General features: G+C 32.5%; 2 protein-coding genes across 3 annotated transcripts in view; one reads left to right on the forward strand and one right to left on the reverse strand.

The window, feature by feature from the left end:
• Positions 1-2377: 2377 nt before the first annotated feature.
• LOC129802726 (gamma-aminobutyric acid receptor-associated protein) lies at positions 2378-9590 on the reverse strand. Its single transcript, XM_055848764.1, has 2 exons — positions 9382-9590; positions 2378-3253 (listed from the first exon to the last, which is right to left on the reverse strand). Exons 1-2 carry the CDS (start codon positions 9469-9471, stop codon positions 2984-2986), a joined length of 360 nt encoding a protein of 119 aa, XP_055704739.1. The 5' UTR covers positions 9472-9590; the 3' UTR covers positions 2378-2983.
• A 339-nt stretch (positions 9591-9929) lies between these two features.
• Positions 9930-24014, forward strand: part of LOC129802727 (nuclear factor 1 X-type) — a 29512-nt gene continuing 15427 nt past the window's right edge. For both annotated transcript variants that reach the window (XM_055848765.1, XM_055848766.1), the window contains exons 1-2: positions 9930-10346; positions 15989-16269. The gene's annotated coding sequence lies outside the window, so the exon portion shown is untranslated. The remainder of the gene's footprint in view (positions 10347-15988; positions 16270-24014) is intronic.

Here is a 24014-nt window from a genome sequence, read left to right on the forward strand (position 1 = left end):
TTGTTTAACCCTTTAACGACGAGACAGTTTTCGCGGACCAAAAATCAGCAATAAAAATGAAACCAATAAACAAAATCAGTAAAAGGTCTTATATCTGGCCTTCGAAAAGCCAACAGTCTGATTTGGTTTATTTTTTGTCTCTATGGACGATAGGGACAAAAATAGCCTAAAAATTTAAGTAATTTTTTTTAACAATACTAATGAATGATAATTTTCAATCTAATGAAAAATAATATGTTTGAGTATTGTAGTTTCTTTTCCCAAAACGGTTTTGCTTAAAAAAAATTGGAAGTATAAAAAATATTTAAAATTATTTTTCATTATAAGAATTTAAAAATCCGTAATTTTTTAGCTTAAAAATTTACAATATAGCAAATAGCTGGAGACTTCCAAGAAATATCCTAGATTCCTTCAACCTTCTACTTTGTAATTACGTACACATATAAGGAAAAGGTAACTTTAGGTAGTTAGGAAAAATTATTTTTTTTATGGGACACCGGTGTTTCAATCGTCCTTAAAGGGTTAAAAACATTTTGTACACAAGAGCATCATGCCAGACAGTGTCAAAGCATTTCTCCATGTCAAACGTCACAAGACCCGTGGATTTCCTATTTCTGAACCCAAGCGCCTGAGAAGCTGGCCTTTTTATATGGAGTTATTTGAAGCCAATTCCTAAATTGATCTCTTGATTAGTAGAAAATTTATCGAGCGCGTCGATAGAGAAAAACGTTTATCGTTAGTAAAATTTTATTGCTCGAACTCAAAGAGAAAATTTGTCACCGATCTGAAGCTTAAATGGTAGGAGATATCAAGTTCCGGTCTTCGGAGACCCCCCATAAAAAAAGTTAATTATGACTAAAAAAAAAAACGACATCGAATTTTCGGAGGACAAAGTTTAACCGATTAAACCACCCTAGAAGACTCATTTTTCAACTGATCTGTTTATATTTGGATTTTTTGGGAAGTTTTTGAAATGTCCAATTCTGATGCATTAGTCCCAATCAGTCTAATGAGTTATGAGTAGCTAAAGTAGTTGCAATTGGTTTATTTTTCTTTTACACTTTATTTTTCCGAAAATTTGTGTCCGGGCTAGAGCTCAAACGGTAAGATATATTGACTTTCGGTCTTCAGTGACCCCTCATAAGTAGACGATTATGTCGGACGATTTTTTCCTTTTTCCCCAAACCCCATCCTTCGCCTCCAAAACCATGTTTTTTGGTTTATTTCGAAAACGGATGCTGCGATATCTTTAATTTTCAGCATTTTTTTTTGGGATAGCCTAGACTAGATGAATACCCAAAAACCATTTTTGGTCAAAAACTGGGCAAAATGTCGAAAAGCGAGGTCTAGAATTGGATGAGAACTGGACACACACACGGGGCAGATTGTCGAAAATAGGGAATAATCTGTCGACATACAGTCAACACATCACTTTCGACAATATTTCGAATATTTTTTCCCAAAAATTTTCCAATATCTGTCCAGTCCACAAAAGTCAAAATAAATTCCACAGCGAGTGCCAGCTGTGAAAAATATATTCCACATACAAAATGGAGAATTATCTCTGGCACCACGTCTAATGATGAATAATTCCATCTCTCAACATGAATGGAAATTATGATTCATGATTCCTTTATCGCAAGAATACAATAAATATATAAAAAAAATAAAAGATACGTGAAGTTCCTTACCTTTATCCGATCGATACCTAATGAAGGAGACATAAATCCTCGAAGTGTCGTAATCGTAAAGAATAAAATGTGATGATTAATCCATTTAGTCAATGTATCAGAAATACTTGAGATAGAATGTTCATATTTTGGGATTAGTGTCCTACAGATTAAAAGATGAATTTTTTGAAAAGAAAAATATAGCCATTATAGGGGCGCGGGGAGACGCCCTCAAACACGCGTCTTAACGATCACTGAATTTAAATTCTGTTCATTAATTCAGTACAAACTCTATTGATTTAGGTAGAGTAACTATCCAAGAAAACACATTGGCAACCATAATTCAAATCAGGAAAGAGGATGAAGGTCAATTTTAACAAATTCGACGGGATGTCGAATTTTCCGTCAATTGCCCTGGAATAATCATCTAAAATCACTCAATTTGCGTATGATGTATAATACCATGGTAAGGAATGGGTTAAGAGAGGTCTAGTTTTTCCGTCCATTTTCTACTAAATTAACAATTGCATCTTGAAAGACCATGTCCAATTTACTGGCAACAAATGTTATGCACCCGATCCATCCAAACGTGGCTCTATTCGTAGATTGTTCCATCACTGGATCATAGATCCATCTATAAGCCTCAGATTCTGATAATTCGTCACACATAAGTAATCTCAAATTTACCAACAAAAACAGCGATAAAATTGTATTTTAATCATACTTTATTTCTCACTTTTAATCTAGTTATACATAATACATATTACATTAAAAAAAGTCCAATATTGATTCACCAATAACACAATTTTGAATCATAATTCTAGAGCTACTTTTACATTGGAAAACTAATCCTTGCTTTTTTCAGGAGGTTTTCCATCAGAAAATAAATTGCGGCAACAGAATTATCAGTAAAAAATAAAATAAAATGTGTTTTCATAGGTCAAAGTTATTTTGTAAAACTGAAAAAAAAATTATAAAATTTGGGTAAAAGTGCTGCATGATTCATCAATCATCTCTCTCATCTTTCTGAACATACATCATAGATAATATTTTATTTAGTCAAAAAATATTAATTACTTTCTCACCGAAAAATTACTAAAAATTCTTTTATTTCATTCACTTTTTTTTGTTGTTTAAACTGTTTTCAACCTAGCATTCTAACAACTGCCATTATTGAGTGTTGAGAAATGCTAAAAAGTTAACTCGGCAAATCCAAGACAAAATACGAAGAAAAAAAAAGAAATGGAGGAGAAAAAGATTGTTTTTTTGATGTGGTTCATTGAATGATTCTAGAAACACGCGAGGGATACCTTTTAGAACCTCTTTCCATAAACATTTTCATCTGAATAGACAATGTAGAGGAAACAGTCTTCTTCATGGTGCTCCTGGTACAGCGAACCCATTGAGGCGGATGTAGGCGGAATCACATTGTTGACAAAGAAGAAGAGAGCATCCTCGGGACGCAGATGAATCCGTTTGCGAATGAGAAAGTAGAACTGGCCAACGGTTAAATCTGACGGCACAAGGTACTTCTTCTTGTCTAAATCACCAATTCTCGCCTTTGGTGCCTTCTCCACAATCACCTGCAATTTTATTTTACTTCATTTTATTTGTATTTTCTCATTATACATTTTGCCTATTTGACTTGAATATCATCAAGTTTCTAATGCATTTTTTAATGATATTTGCATCTGATAAGAAAACGACGACTAAGCAAGTGTGTCACAGCTGAGCCCATTGTTCCGCTTTCGGGTGAGATTCACACGGTTGATTTATTGCATTTGAATGCTCAAGAAATCCACACAATACTGCAGGTAAGTTTAGAAAATGTCTTAGATAGACATATTCGAAGGCGAGAAAATAAAAGTCCCTTTCTATGATGTCTATCAAGGTTTAACGATCTAGCATAAGGACTTATGTTACATGAGATTCTTAATGGTAGTAAACCCGGAAAAAGAAGAAAGTTGTTTAAAAACTGAAGTTGAAAGGAGTTTTCTACTATCAAATAAGAAAATTAACGCAATTTTATTGCTCTAATTTAGTGAAAAACAGAAAAATACAACGTCATTTATTCTTTCTATAGGTCAAACGTTTCTAGATATCGCCTTAGTGTTTTTGGCGGCCCGTCTACACAGAAAAAAAGTATTTTGTAAAAATGTTCATAAATGTTTGTGAACTCCTATGGAGGAGTTACGAAATGCTCGTAAATCGTATAATCTCTACAAAATGACCAGTGATAAGCCCAGATAAGCTTATGGTAGCTGAGATTCTTTACAGGTGACCTCGAAATGCGTGCAACTCGGGATGCTTGCAACTCGGAATACGTGAAAATTCGATTGTGAGTTGAATTTTGGGGGTAAAGAATCGCGTCGAGCAAACGGTTCTCGGACACCGAAATGGATAAAATTGGCTCGACGCGATCCTTTACCCCCAAAATTCAACTCACAATCGAATTTTCACGTATTCCGAGTTGCAAGCATCCCGAGTTGCACGCATTTTGAGGTCACCTGTAAAGAATCTCAGCTACCATAAGCTTATCTGGGTTTATCACAGGTCATTTTCTATTTTAAATAGTCTGAGTGGGGAAGACCAACAAAAGAAAAAAAAGTTCATTAAAATCGGTTAATAAACATTAGAGATAGAGCCCGGTCCATATGGGTATAGTAAGGGTCGGGGTACAGTGGGTTGGGGTAGAGACGGATGGGACCCATCGTTAGAAAAATCTTGATCTCAGATATAATATATACTAAAATTTTGTCAAAATCGCTTCAGAAACACCAAAAATGTAGTCCGGTTATGACATTTTTGGTTATAGCGCTCGGGTCAGGGAGCATCGAGGGAGAAGTGCGACCCACCGTTGGAAAGCTACAACATATTAAAATTTAGAGAAAAAGCATCGTCTGGTTTTCGAAATATTCGAGATCAATTAATCGAAAATCGGTTAATCGGACCTTCGATTTAATCGGATGAAATTGAGGTGTCATAAGGGTTGTAGTGCTTAACGAGAGCTTTCCAAAACACCAAAATTTTTCGATTTCCGATAATTAAAATCGGAGATATGGCCATTTAAAAATTGAATTTTTGACCCCCTCTAGCTCGGGTCAGGCCATTTACATTAACCTTTACCGAAAACCGCTTGTCGATATCTCTTTCCGTTCTCTCTCCAGAAGTGGTTATACGACGGACGGAGGGACGGGACGAAAATCGATTTTTAGCGCATATGATATTCGTAATTTATGAGTGTCAAAACGTGTAAATCCAAAATTTGGACCCGATCTGACCAGGTCGAATTTCACCTGTGACCACAAAAGCTGAGATTGTAAAGAATCTCAGCTGTTTGTAAAAGTTTTTACTTTTTTCACAAACTTTATTCGTAACATGATCACTTGACGAGCATTTTTTGTACTTTTACAAACATTTGTTCGTAAATGTTCGTAAACACAATAAAATGTACGTAAAATTTTGTCATTTGTTCGCAAATGTTCGTAAAATGTTCGTCAAGCAAACAAAAATTTACGAACGACAAAATTTTACGAAGAACAATGTTTGTGAAAAAATTACAAACTTTTACGAACTTGTTTGTGGGTTATACGATTAACGAGCATTTCGTAACTCCTCCATAGGAATTCACAAACATTTTTACAAAATATTTTTTTCTGTGTATATATCCACACTCTCTAGGCGTCTTTGACTGAATTCGCATCAGTTTCCCACTATCTAAACCGAGAGACGGATTAGTCAGAGACTGATGAAAATGTAATCTGACACTCTATTTTGATTGTAATTATGTTAAACCGTCTTTTGGCATAAGTCGTAAGTGTGTCTAGGACATAAATGCTGAACTACAGCTTTCCGGAAATTAAGACATAAGGGCTTTGAGGCCCATAAAGCTTCTAGATGTCAAGTTCTGGACTCCAGCTACATACACACTAAAATTTGTGCTCTATCAGTACCATTTTAGTTGATATATCGTGGAAAGAAACATATGGAACATAATTTAAAGTTAGAATACTTTTTGAAAGCTTTTGTCCTAAAAAAAAAACAATGCGAACACCTAAAAACAAAGTTCGGATATTTTATCTACCGAAAAACAAAACTGATAAAAATATTGCGAACCTCGATCCAAAAAAAATGCTTCTGTTTCTCATGCCTTATCGCCTAACAAAGAAATGCGTTTATTTATTCAATAAACACGTTCTTCGCGTTCTTTTCTTTTCCTCATCAATCGCATTCACCACTTCCAAAAAATCAAACCAACCGTAAAGCTTATGAAACTGAAGAGACGTGGTTGTTGAGGACCGCTAGACTGATGGTCTAAGAATAATAATTATTAATAATAATTATTTAAATAATTATTTTTAACAAATTCATTGTCGTATTACTTTCAAGTTTACATAAACAGAAGAAAATCATTGCTTTATTGAGAAAAATAGCAAAACAAATTACGTCACAGATAAGACCATAGTATTGAAAAGAGAAAAGTGGAAAACGTACTACAAAGATTGAAGGAAAAAATACTGAGATGCAGAGTATAATACCTCAAAAGTTACCCTGGAATTCAATTTTAACCTCAATTTAATTAACGTGAATGAAAGTTTTTAGAAGTTTTCTTCGAGAAAACCTCAAATTCTCGTCGAATTTCATGCCTTTTTGAGAGCCCAATAGCTAAAGCTCATCAACATTTATGTCCCGAATCAGCTGATCGGATTGCTTCTTACCACAAAAATAGACGAGTATGTTGTTATTTACAGAAAGAGAGAGAGAAGAAAAAACGCCTGTACGAAGCAAACATAAATAAAGCACAAAGAAATACTCGAGATAAACCCAGCTTTGTTCACCGTAAGTGTGATTTTTTTCAGTGGTAAGTAAAGTGCTAGATACTAGTTTTGTGGATTTTTTTTTATATCGCTAATAGCATTTTTTGTATATCAAGTTTACATTTTTAAAAATAAGTATAAAAACTACATAAGATTTTAACTTGTCGATCCTACTTATAAAACTGAAACATTTAAGGCGCTTATCCATATTTGGCGTTGCTTCATTTTAAAATCAATTTAAATGAACCTACAAATTGGTCGCTTTTTGTCCATATTGATCCGTCGATTTGTTTACGGAATTTACGCAATTTGAGGTTACGTGTATCAAGTATGAGTGGACTGTTTTAATAGGGAAATGTATACAAAGGAAACCACTTTTGCTCTGAGCATCTAATATAGTGTTTATTAAGTTATCCTGATAAGAAGGATCAAGGTACACTTATGTGTTAACACATATTAATATTGTGATTAGGTGTAAAAAAAAATATTTTTTAAAAAACACAGAAAGAAAAATTTACACGGGCAGCATAGGAAATCGCCAACTACAAATGGCTTTCCTGAAAAGTTGTCATTCTGAGGTAGCATAGTATGGAATGGAACCGTCGATATTATCAACCAAAAGTTTCTTGACATAGCGATTTTCAAGAAATCATATGGAAAAATATACAAAAAAGAATCTTTTCAAATGTTTATTTTTCCAAATTAGTTTTCTCTAATCCATAGATTTTATTTATGTAATAAAAAAAAGCAAGTTTTCAAAGCCGTCAGTTGGACCAGCACACGTAAATAGATATCAGTTGCTTATCCAACAGACGAACTGTTGCTCTTTTTTATTGGCCCAGATTTTTGAATTGACACGTTGGAAGAAATTCAGAATAGTCAAAGTGCAGCCAATTCGTTTGAATGGTGCACCTCACCTATTCGTCTCCAAACTTTCCCGTGAAAATATGCATAGACAAGTGATAATAATAAGTTTTTTGTGATCAATGGATATCATCCAGAGATACTGCCGGAATCAATCTGAGGTGTCAATTGTTAAATTATATGGAAAATCACGACAGAAAAACATAAAATCGTCGAAGTTTACGATAAGGATTTTCACTCAGAGGGTTGATAACCGCATTGTAAATATCTCTGATAGTAACCCCGCTCCAATAATAATTCAGAGACACTGCGTTTCTGATGGGACACAGGAACCAACCGTAAAAGCGTAGATTGAGAGAAAGTGATAAGATACAGAAGATTCTATTGGTAAGCCAGGTCAATCCTGGTAAAAGTTTGCATTTTACTAATTTGACATTTCTTAAGTGAAAAGGGAACTTTTTAACAATTCAAGCATTGACACTTTTTAAAACTGGTAAAAATTTTCAAAAAAAGCATTTTTCAGATTTATTTTACGAATTCCTATGCTGTTCATATATCTCTTTTATGAATAAAATGACTATATCGTCCCTTGGAAGTCAGATATCCACCAAATTTTCATCAGTTGTAAATCTCAATCCCAAGGAACAACATATCGTCAGTTTGATCTGAAACTGTGCTTACTCATTTGCTTAATGTCTGCATTCATTGTAAATAACCTAAATAATACATCGCTACGTAGCGTTTGAAACGAATGGAGACACAAAGTAAATGAAGTTAGTACAGTTACTGATTCAGCCGATGATATAATAATTAATAATGGTGGCAACATTCCATAGAGGAACTTAGGCTTTCCCGCAAGGGGAGTTCGAAACATCCATTAATATTATTTCTTATACAAGATGGGATTGTCAGTCCCATGCCACGTGGAATCAAGTGCAGTGAAGCTCACTGGATGCAATCCGAACACCTTTGACGCTAGAAAAATTCCTGGTGACCTAAAGGGGGTTCGAACCCAGGACACTTGAATCATAGAGCGAGTGCTCTACCACTTGACCCATTGAGTGCCCAGCCGACGATATCTCTCGGAATAATATAAATCTAAATCGACTTAGTATTCTTTTAAGAATTCCCCCACCCTGAACCAGAAAAAAACGCTCTGCCGAAAATGTTGCTCAAAAATTTCACGTAATCTCAAATTTTTTTTAACTTGAATTTAGTAAATTGTGAATTTTCGTTTTTAAAGCTTTGTTTTCTAAATTTATTTTAAAATTTACCATTTATTTTTCTTGAGTATTTGTCACTCACTTATTTTTTAAATAAAATTTTAATTATATGCGACTATATCTATAGTTACTATACGATTTAATGAGTAACTTCAAAGATTATTCAAATATCTTTTTCAAAAAACATTTTTGCATATCTTGTAAATCTATAATCTTTGTTTTTAAGCACTTCCCGGAAGATTATTCTTTTTCTTAAATCTTGTTATTATTGTTCTTGAATTATAAAAAATAACGACAAATTTTCTTTTTTTAAAGAACGAACTTAAAATCAAATCTTCAGCACCGATTACAATATCTGTGAATTCATAAAAAGCAACAGACCATAAGGCCTTTGGGGACCTTGAACAAAGTGGCTGGTTTTCGCAGTGTTAAGTGATTGCATTCTTTGGTATCTTTCTTAATGATTGACCAACATAATCTTTAACTTCCATAAGGATATTTTTCTCTCCCTTTTCCCAAATTCTCGAAAATAAACCTAAACAGAAGGAACCCTTGAAATTTTTCAATGACCATCAGAGGCGCCACTGTCAAACAAAGAAAATTTCCTAAATCTACCGAAAAATTGAGAAAATCTTCAATTAATGAAAATCTTGTGGAACTGGGCAGCTGTGGGGGACTTTATTGGGGCTCTTGGGGGATGTAAGTGCTTCTATTTCGCAATATTTTTTGTTTTTGCGTCGCAAAAAATGTCCGCCATTGGGGCTGCGACAAAATGAAAAACTTTCTCCAGGATTTTGTGAAACTTACAGGAACACGGTCGGGATATTTCCTGCGGATCTTATCACCCTCAGCACGTCTCTTCTCAAAAGGATGCTCTTCCTTGTATTGGAATTTCATTTTGATGCTTAAAATTCACTTTTTCTTGGACACTGCGACTTTTGTCGATTTTTCTCTGACTCACTTTATTACAAACTGTTAGTGCCTCTCGTGGCCAGCACGAATAGTAAAATCGTGCTATAAAGAGCTTCTTGTGGTCGCCACAGGAGCAGCATAGTCGATGAGGTGGTCTTTTTTCCCGCCAAATTATCATGAAAAAATTTTCCAACACGTGGTTTAGGATTGAAAAACTTAAATGAAGCTTTTCCAAAATGATTTATTGAGGTGAAATTGGGAAGAGAAGTGGTAGAAAAGGGATTGAAAATTGAGAATCTTTAGTATTTATTATGGTAAATCACACATACAATGTTGATTCTGACCACGATGGGATGAGTTTTCCGAATTTTCCCCGAATTACACACGAAAAGTATGTACAAATGAAAATAGACGCTCTTATATAATAACAGTTGTATCTTCAACATCAGTGCAGACCATTTTATCGTTTCGGACAGTTTATTTCGTCAATAAGGAGCGAAAAACTTTTTTTTTCTACATCACTTAAACATCATCCCTCCGTCTCAGAGTCGCGAAGAAAAGACGTGTAGTTAAGTTTGGTCCCTGAATTTTCAATCTTTAACCACCACAAACTCCGCATTTTCCATCTGCAGTCCAGTAAAAAAGTGGACTTTTTTTTCTCTCTCGAGAAAAGTGACTAAGAGGGAGTCTGTGTGGTCTAGGAATGAGTTTTGTGTTCCATTTAGATGTGATTTTTGGTTGAATTTGCAAATTTTCAAAGCAGGAAAATATATAATTTGTGGGCCAAGAGGCGACTTTTTCAGTGGAGACGGATTTTTTTTTCTCTTCTTCCTCGAGCATCGTACAAAAGTTGCAGGAGTGTGAGTGCTTTTTACATCTCAAAATCGAAGAAGAAGCGCCAGAGATGGTGTATGTGTTTGTGTGGTTGGAGCAGAAAATTTTCCTGGTGAGGGTCGACGTCGCGACGCTTAATGGCGAATTTTCACGATTTTGTGCATTAAAGTTGATATAGGGAGAGTGAGAGAGAGGAACTTTAACCACACATTGAAAGCTTACTTTTCCAATGTATGTAGCTCCTATTTATTTATCTTATATAACATATATATATAACTGATTTTTCCTCTTCATGTGGAAGAGACACTGCGAAGATAATCTCGTGGAGACGTCTTTTTTTTCTCTCTCTCTTGAATTTCTTAGTTTTCCTCAGCCAGTAGTTAATCTTCCCGAAAATATATTGTGATATTCCTTTGGATTTACTGGGGAAAATAATTTTTCAACAACTCTAAAAATGGGAAATGAGGAAAAATCCTTCCTAAAATTTTAAAGGCGTCAATGTTGCAATTTTCCTCTTCGTTGATTTTCCCGTTTTTATCCCACTCCCCATCACTTTTCCCACTCACTCAAAAGTAACGACAAAATCTTCATTGAGAGTTGTCTAAAAAGTCTCCAAAAGCGCAATTTCAGTCGCCAAGAAAACGTGCTCTTAAAACATTTAAATGCTTTTTACACATTTTATCACAGTTTCCGTCTAATATTTTGTGCAATTTTACATCCTTCCTTCTTTAAAATATAAAAAAGGAAAAATGACGGAAGACGGAGAAATATTTTAGAAAAAAATCATATTATTTGTGAAAAAGTGAGAGAGTGCATTATTTATAAACTATTCAGTGCATTTTAATAAGCAACGCACTATTTTATTGTGTTTTTTTTTTTCAAAAACAAATTTAAATGGTCGATGAAGTGTGGATATAACTTTTAATAAAATTAAAAAAAAAATCTCCCCAATTCAATTTCAATTAATAGGGTACAGTGGGATAATTTGGAATCAGACCTAAATTTAAATTTTGAAATATCCTTAATGTTTTAGATGGGCAAAAGAAAAATACCACGAAGAAGTATTCATGAGTGTAGGGCTTATTGTGGTCTTCCTTTTCTCTGCCTAGAGTCAGATTTTTCAATGCTTCGATAAAAAAGAAAAGTTATGGCTCCGGCACACCTTTTAGATCAGGAAAATTTCATGAAGTCGAGATTCGAAACCCTTTCTTTCTCACATGTTTTGCATATGACTATCTCATTCTTTCGCATACCAAATTCGATTGAGCTAAATTGAATTTGGAGTGATGTTTAAGAGAAGAAGAAGAGTGCGAGAGAATGAGATAGACATATGCAAAACATGTGAGAGAGAAATGGATCCGAAATTCGACTTCATGAAATTTTCTTAATCTAAAAGGTGTGCTGGAGCCATTAGGATCAGGATCAGGATTGACTATGTTGTCTAATGGATCAGTTTATCTTATGCATGAAGAAAATAGAAAATAATATTTAAGGAAAATTGGATTCTAGAACCTATCTAACAATCATAAATATAATCAGTAAAAAAAAATCAAAAAATACATTACGATACCAATGGTGTTAACGGTGTTATCCCTTTAAGGACGATTGGGTCACCGGTGACCCAAAAATGAAATTCTTCCCACGGTCATCTGAAGGTCTAAAAGGGGTTTTTTTTCTAAAAAGTCAGAAAAAGTGAGTTTTTCGGACCCCCGATTTTTGACCTTCTCGTTCTTAAGGGGTTAACGCACAGCACATATAATTCTAGAGTAGGGGAGACTGGGGCAAAATTTGTCAAAACGAGAATTTCAATATTCACTATTTTCTAAAATAAAAGAGACTGAGGTTTGAAGTTTTTATTATAGACAGCCTTCATGTACCCTCTTAAACTTACAAAGTTTCAGTCGGCGTTATCACATTTGCACAATTTTAATGTGATTCACATTAATTGTCGCTTGTGAGCGTCCAAATATGTTATTTGTGTCTTTGAGTCACTTAATATTTGGGATTTTTCTATTTATTTATAAAGAAGTGGACTTGGCCTGCAAAAATAAGTTTAAATTTACTTAAAGCATAAATGTTTTTCACATTAAAAAATTAAAGAGTAAAACGTATTAATTTTTCGCATTAATGCTTTAAATCAATTTATATCAAATTTTTCGGGTCTAGTCTACCTTTTTATCAACAAATAGATCAAATTTTGAATATAAAATGATTCAAACGATTCAAACACACAAATTACACATTTGGACTCTCACCAGCGACAATTAATGTGAATTATATTAAAATTTTAATGTGCAAGTGTGATAACACAGTCAAGGGATTCGAGGAAGGATTTATGTAAAATAAAAAATAATGAAATTTTGAGCCCTATCTTTGGAATATTTGGCTTACAGAAAATACCAATACTGATTAGCTCAATTTAAGGACATTTCTCGTTAAGATAGAAAAAAAAATTATTAACACGGCTAGTGATGTGTAAGGTCCTAATTCATATCTGTTATTTATTTATTTAATTACTTATTTTTACCAGTTGATATGGGAAAATTTTTTTTTTATTGATCGACGATTTGGTATTTTTGAATACATGGATGAATGTATTTCGGTTCTCTGAACATTTGATTTTGGTCAAAATAGGCCTCAAGGCCTAAGACCTTGGTAAGGGGGGTAGGTAAGGGGGGAAACAAAAAAAAGAAAAAAATTATCTACGACAAAGTTGTAGAGGAATAAATTTCCTATAAGAATATGTCTATTTAATATTTTTAACGTTTGCGAGAGTAAAACGTCACAAATTATTCGAAGACTGACAAAATTTGCCCCAGCAATTTTGAGAATCTCCACAAAATCGACTTTTAGAAAATGATTTGAAAATCACATTTCTTTCGAGATAGAGGAAAATAGTCTTCTGCAATGTTGTAGAGCAGTAAATTTCCTACAAGAATATGCTCATTATAAAACGTTTAAGTTTTCTCAGAGCTCGTGAAAGAATTAAATATGCGTTTTGACAAGTTTTGCCCCAGTCTCCCCTAATTGTCAAACTATTTTCTTTTTTTTTTAAACATGAGACTTTACGATTTAACTGATGGTAACTTAAAAAACCGCAGGAAAGAACTAAACGCATTTACACTGTTAGACTTGAACTGTATTAATCTGAATATGAATTACTTCTGACTTGATGGATTTATTAGAATTAAACTTACAGTATGGGGTAGTGGGCCACTTTTAAAATAGGTCTTTTTTCTCTTATTTTTAAATGGATTTGGACCTTATCATAAGATAATTTTGCACCACAAAGCAATTGTGAAACTGAATTGTATGATGATAAGGCTCAGTTCTATTTAAAAATGGGAGAAAATGACATCAATTTAGTTTAGTCTCAGCCGTAAAAAAATCGAGGCACTAATGTAATTGTTTCACCCTTCCCTATTAAAAAAGAGTTTGCAGGAAGATGGGCAGTAGATCAGTTTGGTCAGTGTTTCAACAAGGAAAAATTTTGTTTGGCACTATTCTCAGGGTGCTGTATTTGATAAAACAAGAAAGTTTTTCTTCGACGACCATATGATCAGACGCCGTTTAGAGGTGGCTGAACGACCCTCTCTGTAGTGTAAAATCAGAAAAATGTTCTACAGAGAGGGTCAATTAGCCACCTCTAAACGGCGTCTGATCATATGGTCGTCGAAGAAAAACTTTCTTGTTTTATCAAATACAGCACCCTGAGAATAGTGCCAAAAAAAATTTTCCTTGTTGAAATACCCTACTACACAAATATACAGAAATTTAGTGATTTGAATTTAGAGGAACTGTGCTAAATTTCGGACAGCTTGCAACGACATTTTTTGTTACTCAATGGTAAAGAAACAAAAGTGCGCAGCCTTTACGGATAAAATATTGTAGAAATCATTGAAGGAGTTTCAGAAGCGCAGGAATCTTCGAGAAACTTTGTGTCCGATATTACACACAAAACAATCTCTATATTTTTATCTATTTTCAAACAAGTTAGTTATTTTAGAGAAAATAAAGACGATAGACTACTTTACAATATATCAAACAACACTCTTAAAAAGAAAGTAACAAAAAATGTCAACTGGTATTAAAAATATGACGCTTCAAACTCATAAAATTGTTATTTATAAGTAACCTGTCCGAAATTTAAAACAGCACCTTTATTTATTTTATTCTTATGGCATATTCATATTAAGTTCAACATTAAAAATTTTATCGGTACAAATAATATCAGATAATTCAATTTTGATTGATTATTTTTTCTTTTAAATTATTCTATTCCCTCTCTGTTCCGAAAAGATTGTACATTTTGGAAAGGAACTAAAGAACGATTTGAAGGATTTTTTTTATTATAGTCGTTATATAGTTAAATAGCTTATGTTATATTTGTCTTTTTCCAAGGCATTTTTAATAATATCCAGTTATTATTAAAATTTGAACTGCAGTTATGGACAAGGGTTTCCTTTAAACTTATAACGTGTAAAAGGAAGATCTATAGCTAATACTTCCGGTATGTAATTTTTATTGTAAGAAGTCTGTAGAGAAAGTAATATTAATTTTGGAAAACTATTAGAAGAAAAGATATTACATCGTTGGTATATATGAACGAAATGTTCATCTGGATATTAGGGTAAGTGTGCCAAATTCCGGCCAGCTTGCAATTTCAGCCACCTTTTTTGTTCCTCGAATTTCCATGAACTTTTAGATTTTACGTACTCTAGAGATTATACAATACACAAGAATAACAAAAAAATGTAGCTTCGACAAACGAAATGACGTGAAAGTCATTGAAAGAATTCCCGAAGGGCAAGGAACTATGAGAAACAAGGTGGCCGAAATAGGGCACCTAAGCTATGTCTATATTTTTATTCATTTTAAAATGTATTAAGAATGATTGTAGAGTAAATAAGGACGATAAACTCTTTACAAGGTTCCAAGCAACACTCTTTAAGAAGAAAGAATAAAAAAAATCAATTTGAATTTAAAATATTGCATTTCAAACTTGAAACATTGACGCTTGCATGCAACTATGCCGAAATTTGGCACATTTACCCTATCCAAAACACATCCAAAAAATATGTTTTTGAAAGAACAGGGAAAAAATGAAAAGAAAATTAGGGTCATTTTTAAAATTTACTGTTACTCGATTGTTTAAAAAATCTTATAAGAACTCTAATAGATGTTATAAAATATTAAAAGATTCTGATCTAGAAATATACTTCAAGAAAAAGCAAAGGAAATCTCACTTGCGGAAAACCCTATCTTCTTTTCATAATATTTGGAGCCGCAAATTAAACATGGGGTTGATTTTTATGAGTTTTTGAATTGTTCTGTATTGTTAAAAAAATAATGAATGATCGTATCAGTATTGTGAATTGACCTCGTGTATTGGGAAAGTCTTTCAGTGGGTGGTGCTTTGTGGCCCGAAAAAGGAATAACTCATGAAGAAATGTGGGTGTGTTAAATTCATTTTGGGTTGAAAAATACAACACTGCACATTTTCCCAAGGAGGACGCGAAAAATCATAAATTTTGGGGAGAAAATTGTCATGCTCCAACACACAAATTTTTCTCTTTCGGCTTTTTTTTTTAAACTTTTATTCTGACTTCTTGCACCTAAGAGCCCCTCAATCTTGGATCTTAATTATCTATTATAAATTTTCTTCAAGGTATACTCCAATATACTTTTCTTCGCCAACTGAAATAATTGTGTGTGTGTTAGTGTGTGTCGAAGCAGGAATTCATGGGGATAGTTAAGTTTTAAATAAATTGCTGCTGCTGAAAAGAATATAGGAGTAGGAGCTAAAACAGTGACTCAGGAAATGACAATACCAACAATTCCCGGCCAAACCTAAAGACATCGAATTAAGGAGGAAAAGAAGCAGGAATCAACTTATAATCTACATCTGCAATGTCAAGGCGAACTGTGATCAACAATTCTGGTTTATTGGTGAGTTCAATCAGTTCATAGAAAAAATTAAGATAGGAAATTCAAAAACAAAACACTTCGTCTTATAATGGATAAATGCGATAAATGCGTTTTAGCTCATGTGTGAAAGGGTCCTTAGTTTAGCGCGAGCCTAGCGGTCGGGAGATTGAGTACCGTCCCTTGTAAAAGGATCTAGTGTCCAGAAATACACTAAAATGAATACGAAAAATGGAGTAAAATCACATTTAAAATCAATACGAAAAATGGAGTAAAAACATAAATATAAAAATGGGATCAAATCAATGCCGAAATACGCTAAAATCAATACCAAAATGGGATAGAATCAACACCGAAATACCCTAAAATCAATACCAAAATGGAATCAAATGAATGCCGAAAAACGCTAAAATCAATACCCAAACGGGATACAATCAAAAACGAAATACTCTAATATCAATACCAAAATGGGATAGAATCAATACCGAGAAACCCTAAAATCAATGCCACAATAGGATAAATTTAATACCATAATGCTCTAAAATGAGTACTACAATGAGATAAAATCAATGGTACAGTACAGTACCCTAAAATCAATATCAATACTGATGGTGATTGAAAATTAATAAATTTATGGTATTGAGTCAATGACAAGGAATTTCTTGAAATGTATCTCAAAATACCTTAGAATTTAATACTCATGAGGTACAGGAGCACTTTTAATACCAAAAGTATCCCATAAATTTATTGATTCTGGGGTATTTTTTTCTCTCTGTGACGGACTCATCAAAGACGTAAAGTCGGTATCTTTAACCATTTAGTTACAAGTCAACCTACAATCAAATAAAAAAGGACAGCCACCGGGATATATTGAATAAATTCTTCAAATATTGTATCTGACGTAGTTGTGTGTTATCTGCAGTTTTTCCGGTGTTCGTCAGAGGATTCTTCTCAAAACCAAATAGATATTATTTTCTCCAAAGCTTTCGACCCTCGGTATGGGCCTTCCTCAACTCACTGACTGAGGAAGACCCATATCGGTCGACAGTTTTCAAAGTGTTCCCATTTGTTCTTAAACGTTAACTTGCGTTCCAGTTCCAAAGTGATTTCCTGTTCTCAAATGATTCCAAGTGTTCCCAGAGATTTCTAAATCTTTCCAAAATACTGTAAAGTGTTTCGTATGTCTCAAATTGATTTCATGAACATATGGAAACCATATGTTCACAAACATTCCTCAATACGTTTTCTAAATAGTATTCCTATCTAAATGTTTTCAAATATTTTTTGGAAAGCTTAAGTTAGGAAAAAAAAGGAAAATTAAGTTTTTTTCCTTAGTTTTGAGAAGAGACAATCCTTTGACGAACCAGAAGAACTTAAGATAGCATAAATATCTTAAAATGTATTTCCTCTATATGTATATGAATAGGAAAATGCAGGTACTAAAATATATTGATATATTTCTCTCTCATTGAGATTCAGCAATAAAACTGTTACGTAAATCTTTTGAGAATGATTTATAAATCTATCGGGTCAGCTATTAAAATTGTTTTTTGCTGATACTCTGAACGAATTTATCAAATGAATGTTATGGGTGGATAAAAATTGCTATTTTAATATAAAAATATCTGAAAACTTGTAAATTTGTTGGTTTGTAGTACTCATCAGCTCATCAGCCTATGCTCTACTTGATTCTTAAACCTTTTAACATGTTGTAGAAAGAAATAATTATAGAAGTACGAAAGATAACTTTTTTTATGCGTTAATGATAGATTTTTCCTGAAAAGGCTAGATACAGTATTCAAATTAAGATTATCTCAAAAGGGCGTTGTACAATTTAAACTGGGTCAGCAAAAAATATAAATTCGAAAATGAACAATAAATAATGTTTACATTTTGTCTACAAATAAATATCTTAGATGTTGATTACGTAAATAAGATCTAATTTTTGCAAAAGTTTCGGTTTTTTTAATGATCAGAATTTAATATTTTATATTGCTAATTTTTGTTTTCTACCTCTTAAATTTATTGTTATCAAATCTTAATAAAAATGAGAAAAGTTCGTGTCACCAATCTTATAGCGTTAGTAACAGATTTTCATTTATTACCATCTGATTTTGAGATAAAAAAATCTTTAAATTGACCTTTAAAGACTGATTCTAATTTTCTGAAAATTATCTTTAGTTTTGAAGTGTAATTTTTTTAAAGCCTTATATTTGAAATGATCCAACAATACAATAAAAAAATAGGCAAAATGAAAACTTCAAAAAGTATTTTTTTTAAATTATAAATCTAGTAGGGAGAACTTTTCAAACCTTTAAAAAAATATTAAAAATAATGAGAGAAAATTGTAATAGATTTAGCGTAATGGCCTTTTAACTCAGAATTCGAAATTTTTATTTTTATTGTAAATATGAAACATAAATCTTTAGACATTTTAACAAAATATCAGTATTTTTGAAGTGTCATGCCTCTCAATCTGAGATAAAGGAAACTTAAGAGTTCAACTAAAATATTCAGTAGGGGAAAGTGGGGTACCTTTGGAATTGGGATTTTTCACCTATTTTTAAATAAAATTGAGCCTTATCGTGATATAATTTAGCTTCACAAACAAATTGAGAAGCTAAATTACATTATGATATTGCACACAGTTCCACTTAAATATAGGAGAAAGATCCCAATTTCAAAGGTGCCCCACTTTTAAAAGTGCCCCATTTCCCCCTATTCATATTTTAAATACTCAGTTCTTTAACTGAGGTTAATGAAGCTTAATTTATTCCAATTTCGTTTTCAATTTATTGATAAACTTCTTTTATGGTAGTGCCCTTGCAAACATATTTCAGAGATATAGTAGAGCTTAAAGAACTTCATATTTGAGCAATAGCGGCCGCTACCGTCTTTAGCGTTGATGTTAGCCATTACAGTAGACTCTTCGATATCCGGCTGACTGGGGGACAAAATGACATTTAGGTTTTTTGAATGATCAACGGTTTTTCTATTTTGTGCAGTGTGAATTTATTTTCTGTCTGACAAAGAAAAAGAGAATTTTCTTCATGGTGTGCTTATGTTTCATTTTTTATCACAATTATGTATTAAAAACTTCGATACAATGATAATAATACTTTAATTCACACTGGACAAACTTCATGTTTAGTAAAAATAATTTTGAATATATCAACCGCCAGTGTTTGGCAGCTGTCACCCGGATATCGAAGTGCTGGATATCGAAGAGTCTACTGTAGTTAGCATGATCAATCTCCAGAGTGAGCCATTTACATCATCTAAAAGGAGCTTACAAAAATATGCAAAAAAGTGAGAAAAGAAAAGGCAGTCTAATGACCTAGACACACTTAAGACTTAAGCTGAGAGACGACTTAGTGGAAAGTGATGGAAACGTAGTTTGACCATTATTTCTAATATAATTACGCTAAGCCGCGTCTCTCGGCTAATCCTCAGGTCTGTCAAGGCCCTAATACTCTTAAGGCTTAGGATAAGCCACTGTTTTCTCCCTCAAGGGAAGTTCGTTCCAATCTTGTCTTGTTATTTTTTACATTTAAAGATCTAAAATAAGATTCATCTGACCAGTTTTTAAACTATTGTAATCTTAAAAAAATTAACGTTTCCATTTAAAATTGGTTATTGTGAAGTTCGATGCATTTGAGCATCAAAGTTCAAAGAAATTGAAATTTTAAAAATAAAGATCTTTAAAGGAAAATACCTGCTTCTAAAAATCAATTTAAAGTTTTAAAGCTTGAAGATCGATTCCAGAATTCAGAGGATGTTTCCTTAAGTCCTTACCAGTAACAGTCGGGTATAATGCATTGAAGTTTTATAAACTTAAAGATATCAAATGTCTGTAAATCGACCTTATAAATAAATGTTGAAAACTTGTTCCTAATGACTTTCAATTAAACTTCTAGGTGATATTCATTTTAGGTAAACGAATACGATTGATGAATTTAGTTTAGACATACCTTTATGGCATTTAAGATCAAAAAAAAGATTAAAAAAAACAACCCTGAAATATAATAAATTAAAAATTACCAATTACTGTTATAGAAAAATTGAGAAGTACGTATTAATGAGACTAATTTTATAAAAATCATTTTTGAAAAACGGAAATATTACGGAAATTAGTCGTGAGATCATTGGAGTCTTACTGTGCGAAGGTTATGAATATAACAACGCATGCAATAAATGTTTTAAATTCTTCTTGCAAGTCACCCTTTAATTGTTTAATAACGACTTTTGCATTTTTAACTTATCAGATAATCACAAAATTAGATTTAATAATTTTTTATCGAAAATTGAAATATTTAATTGATTTATTATCAAGTTTTTAGGGAGGAGTTCCACATTCCACACTGCTTCGTCCCACTTTCCAAACTGTCTCGCTTTAGACTTTTTACCCTATGGCTGTCTTAAATATTTTAGATCAATCGTATTTATCGTTTAACCAATCACAGAGCGGTATTGGACTAAAATATTTAACAAAATTGAGTTTTTTGAGAAAATTATAAGAACATTTTGAAAAAATGCTTAGAATAAACAACAATAAGTCCCCAAGCCCAGCTGTGCGATTTTTGTTAAAAGATTAAAAATAAAGCATCGGTAAAAATCATTAAACTTTCTGTGTATTCATTTAGGAAATGTTGTCATTTTTATTGAACAAATAAAAACTAACACCTGTCACTTCTTGAGAATACCTAAAATCTGATACGATTCAACCAACACTGTTCAATAAATGTTCACATGTAAATTAAATTGAGAATTTTCTGTCGACTTTTAGTTAAATTAGCCGCTCTTTCCCATTCTCTGTTGTATATTTATTTTTATGTTTTTTACACACTATAATACACAATATTTGTACTAGGGCTGTGATCGGTCGCTCAGGAAAATGGTTGTGGTGTGGAAAAAGAAGCGGAATCAACACCGTCTCACTGGCCATTTCTCTGTATTTTATGCCAAAAATAATCTGCTCGTTATGCGCGCGCAAATTGAGCAGGAATAATCGTGGAAAGAGCCTCAATTTATATAAATTTTTCTTATTTCAACACGATAAAGAAGGAAAAAAAACAGGAAAACTCTGACACGTTGCAATTTTATTTTAAAATAGTAAATGCAACAGGAATTGAATTGACCTTTCTCAAAAAGTTCCCTCGAAATTTTAAGTATTTCAATTATTACAATTTTGTGTTATTCAAAAATATATAGTTGGAAAAATAAACCTGGTTGAATTTGGGAAGAGAATTGTTTGTAAATAAGAAGCAAGACTGCATTAAACACTGCAGCTTGTGAATTTATTTGCTTTTATTTAGATAAAATTTTGATTTTTTCTCATTTATTTGAATTTATCAAAATCGATCCTGGTTGAACTTAATTAAATGTAACACGTCTCACCTTAGAATTTTATGCATAAGTGCATGAGGAAAAGGAAATAAATAAAAACAGCGATTTTCCTCTTTCAAAAATTTAAATTGGTTAAAATGAAATATTTAATTTATTTTGGCAAGAAATTACTTTCAAAATAAATAAAGTTTGAACAACTTCCCACGCTTTTTCTACTACAAAAAAAAAAAATTAAAAGTAATGCATTCCAACAAGTTTCCGTCAATCGACACGGATTTATTGAAATTTATTCTCACGCTGCAAATATTTGAAGGAAATTCTCTCTATTTTGGAACTAATTCATGTGCAGAGTCAAAAATAAATACACTAAGAAAAACCAAATGGGAAGAAATATAGAAACATTACCAATGAGTTTATTTTTTATTTTTTTAAATGGGGATATATTGCAGTTTTGAAACAGATTAGATTGTTTTTTTTAGAACTTAGATAAATAATTTACGACTAGTTAAACCCGCTAAAAAACGTTAGACAGTCTTCAAACTAGATTTAACCATGTTTTTATATGTTGATAAATTTCTAAACAATAAAATAGAATCACTGAATTTCGAGGATCTAAAAAGGGATTAGTTGCCTTTAAACTGCATTTAATTTTAGATCGAAATTCCACCAAAAAAATCTCCTATTGTGAAATTACAAGATTAAACCATGTAACCATCAGATCTGAATACGGTTTTACATTAAATTTATTTGATTTCTGTATATTAGGTTTAAACAAAAAATAAAATGAATAGAATATTAATTAAAATTAAAATACTTTGTTTAGCCTTAGGACAGACTTATGTTTATAGTAATTACCCACATGTAATTAAATATTTGATCCCGTAAAATATTTATTTATTGGTTGGTCAGAATTTTCAAAAATTTATAAAACTTTTCCAATCAGAAAAACCTTTTCGAAGTTGGATGAGCGTTACAAAGAACACAATAAGTTTAAAGATTTAAGGTAAATTATTATTTTAATTGGGAATTTAATGGGTCAAACCTTAAAGTTCTCGCTTTAATCCAAATGTATCAGGATCAAATCCCTTTCCGATCACCAAAAATTTCACTGGCTACACAGGTGTTCAAATTTCTTAAACAGGTTTTCATTTGCTACACTTAATTCCGCGAAGTATGGGATTGACCATACCATCCGCTTATCAGGAAAAATAATAATGGATATCTAGAAATCTTGCTTCCAGTAAGACCTAGTTTCATTCCAGCATCATTTTAATATTTATAGGGGAAAGTACTCTCCCTTCGAACGTTCATGCCTTCGAATAATGTGAATTTTCTTTTAGTTTTCCTAAGAGACTTACACATTTCTATTAAATATTAGTTAGCTCATCATCAATTGTTGATAATTCCATGATAATTTAGTGTAAATCTCTTAAGAAAAACGAAAGAAATTCACATTATTCGAAGGCATAAACGTTCGAAGGGAGAGTACTTTCCCCTAATAAACCTCATTCTCTTATTTAGCCGTTACTACAAAAAGTATTAAGTTATATTAAGCCTAACTTTAAATAAATATTTTGTGTATAAATTTAACGTATTCAGTCATTCAATTCCTGTTATGGTACGAGTTTTCTAGGTTAGGTAAAACATAACCTCAAATCCTAGATTAACTCTTAACCTGGTAAGAGAATGAGCGTCGAATGTTTAATTTGATGTGGATAATGTTTAAGATTGACTCATTACAAAACGATATTTACGTGGTATAATTTTGTCCTAATTGTGAAATTCCTATGGTCGACTAGACTATGTTTTTTGATTTCATGAAGTTCGTTATCAAAATAAAAATCGTTATAAAAAAGGAAATCAAAAAACATAGAGGCTATTTATACCGCCGCATTAGGTTCAGATTAATCTGTCTTAAAATCGGATTTTGGGACAATTCATCTCAATCTAATGCGGGGGTGTAAATGGCCTCAATGAAACTGTTTATATTGTCGTCTCAGATTGAGTCTAAAATGTCCCAAATCCCGATTTTGGGACAATTCAATCTCAATCTAATGCGGCGGTGTAAATGGCCTCATATAGTCTAGTCGACCACTGAAGAAGGTCCACATCCGGGCGGGATCGAAAGCTCTGGGCAAGACAGAAAATTTGTTTTACTTCTTGAGGTGAAGCGAAATTTTCACTGGCGATTACCGGAGGTGCCCTCATAGAATATCCATCACGCCAGCTCATTATCCTTCAATTATTGCGAAATTCTCAAACTCGTAACTTATAGATATTATAACTCAATCGAAAGCACTTTATCATCATTTGCCGTTTACCGATGCATAATCGACTGAAACGTATTTATAAATCACTCAAAAGGTCGCTTAAAATATTTTAGGAGTAATGTAAATTCAATTGTGGACGAAAATTACTTATCA

This window comes from Phlebotomus papatasi, chromosome 2 (assembly GCF_024763615.1).
Source record: "Phlebotomus papatasi isolate M1 chromosome 2, Ppap_2.1, whole genome shotgun sequence".
NCBI lineage: Eukaryota > Metazoa > Arthropoda > Insecta > Diptera > Psychodidae > Phlebotomus > Phlebotomus papatasi.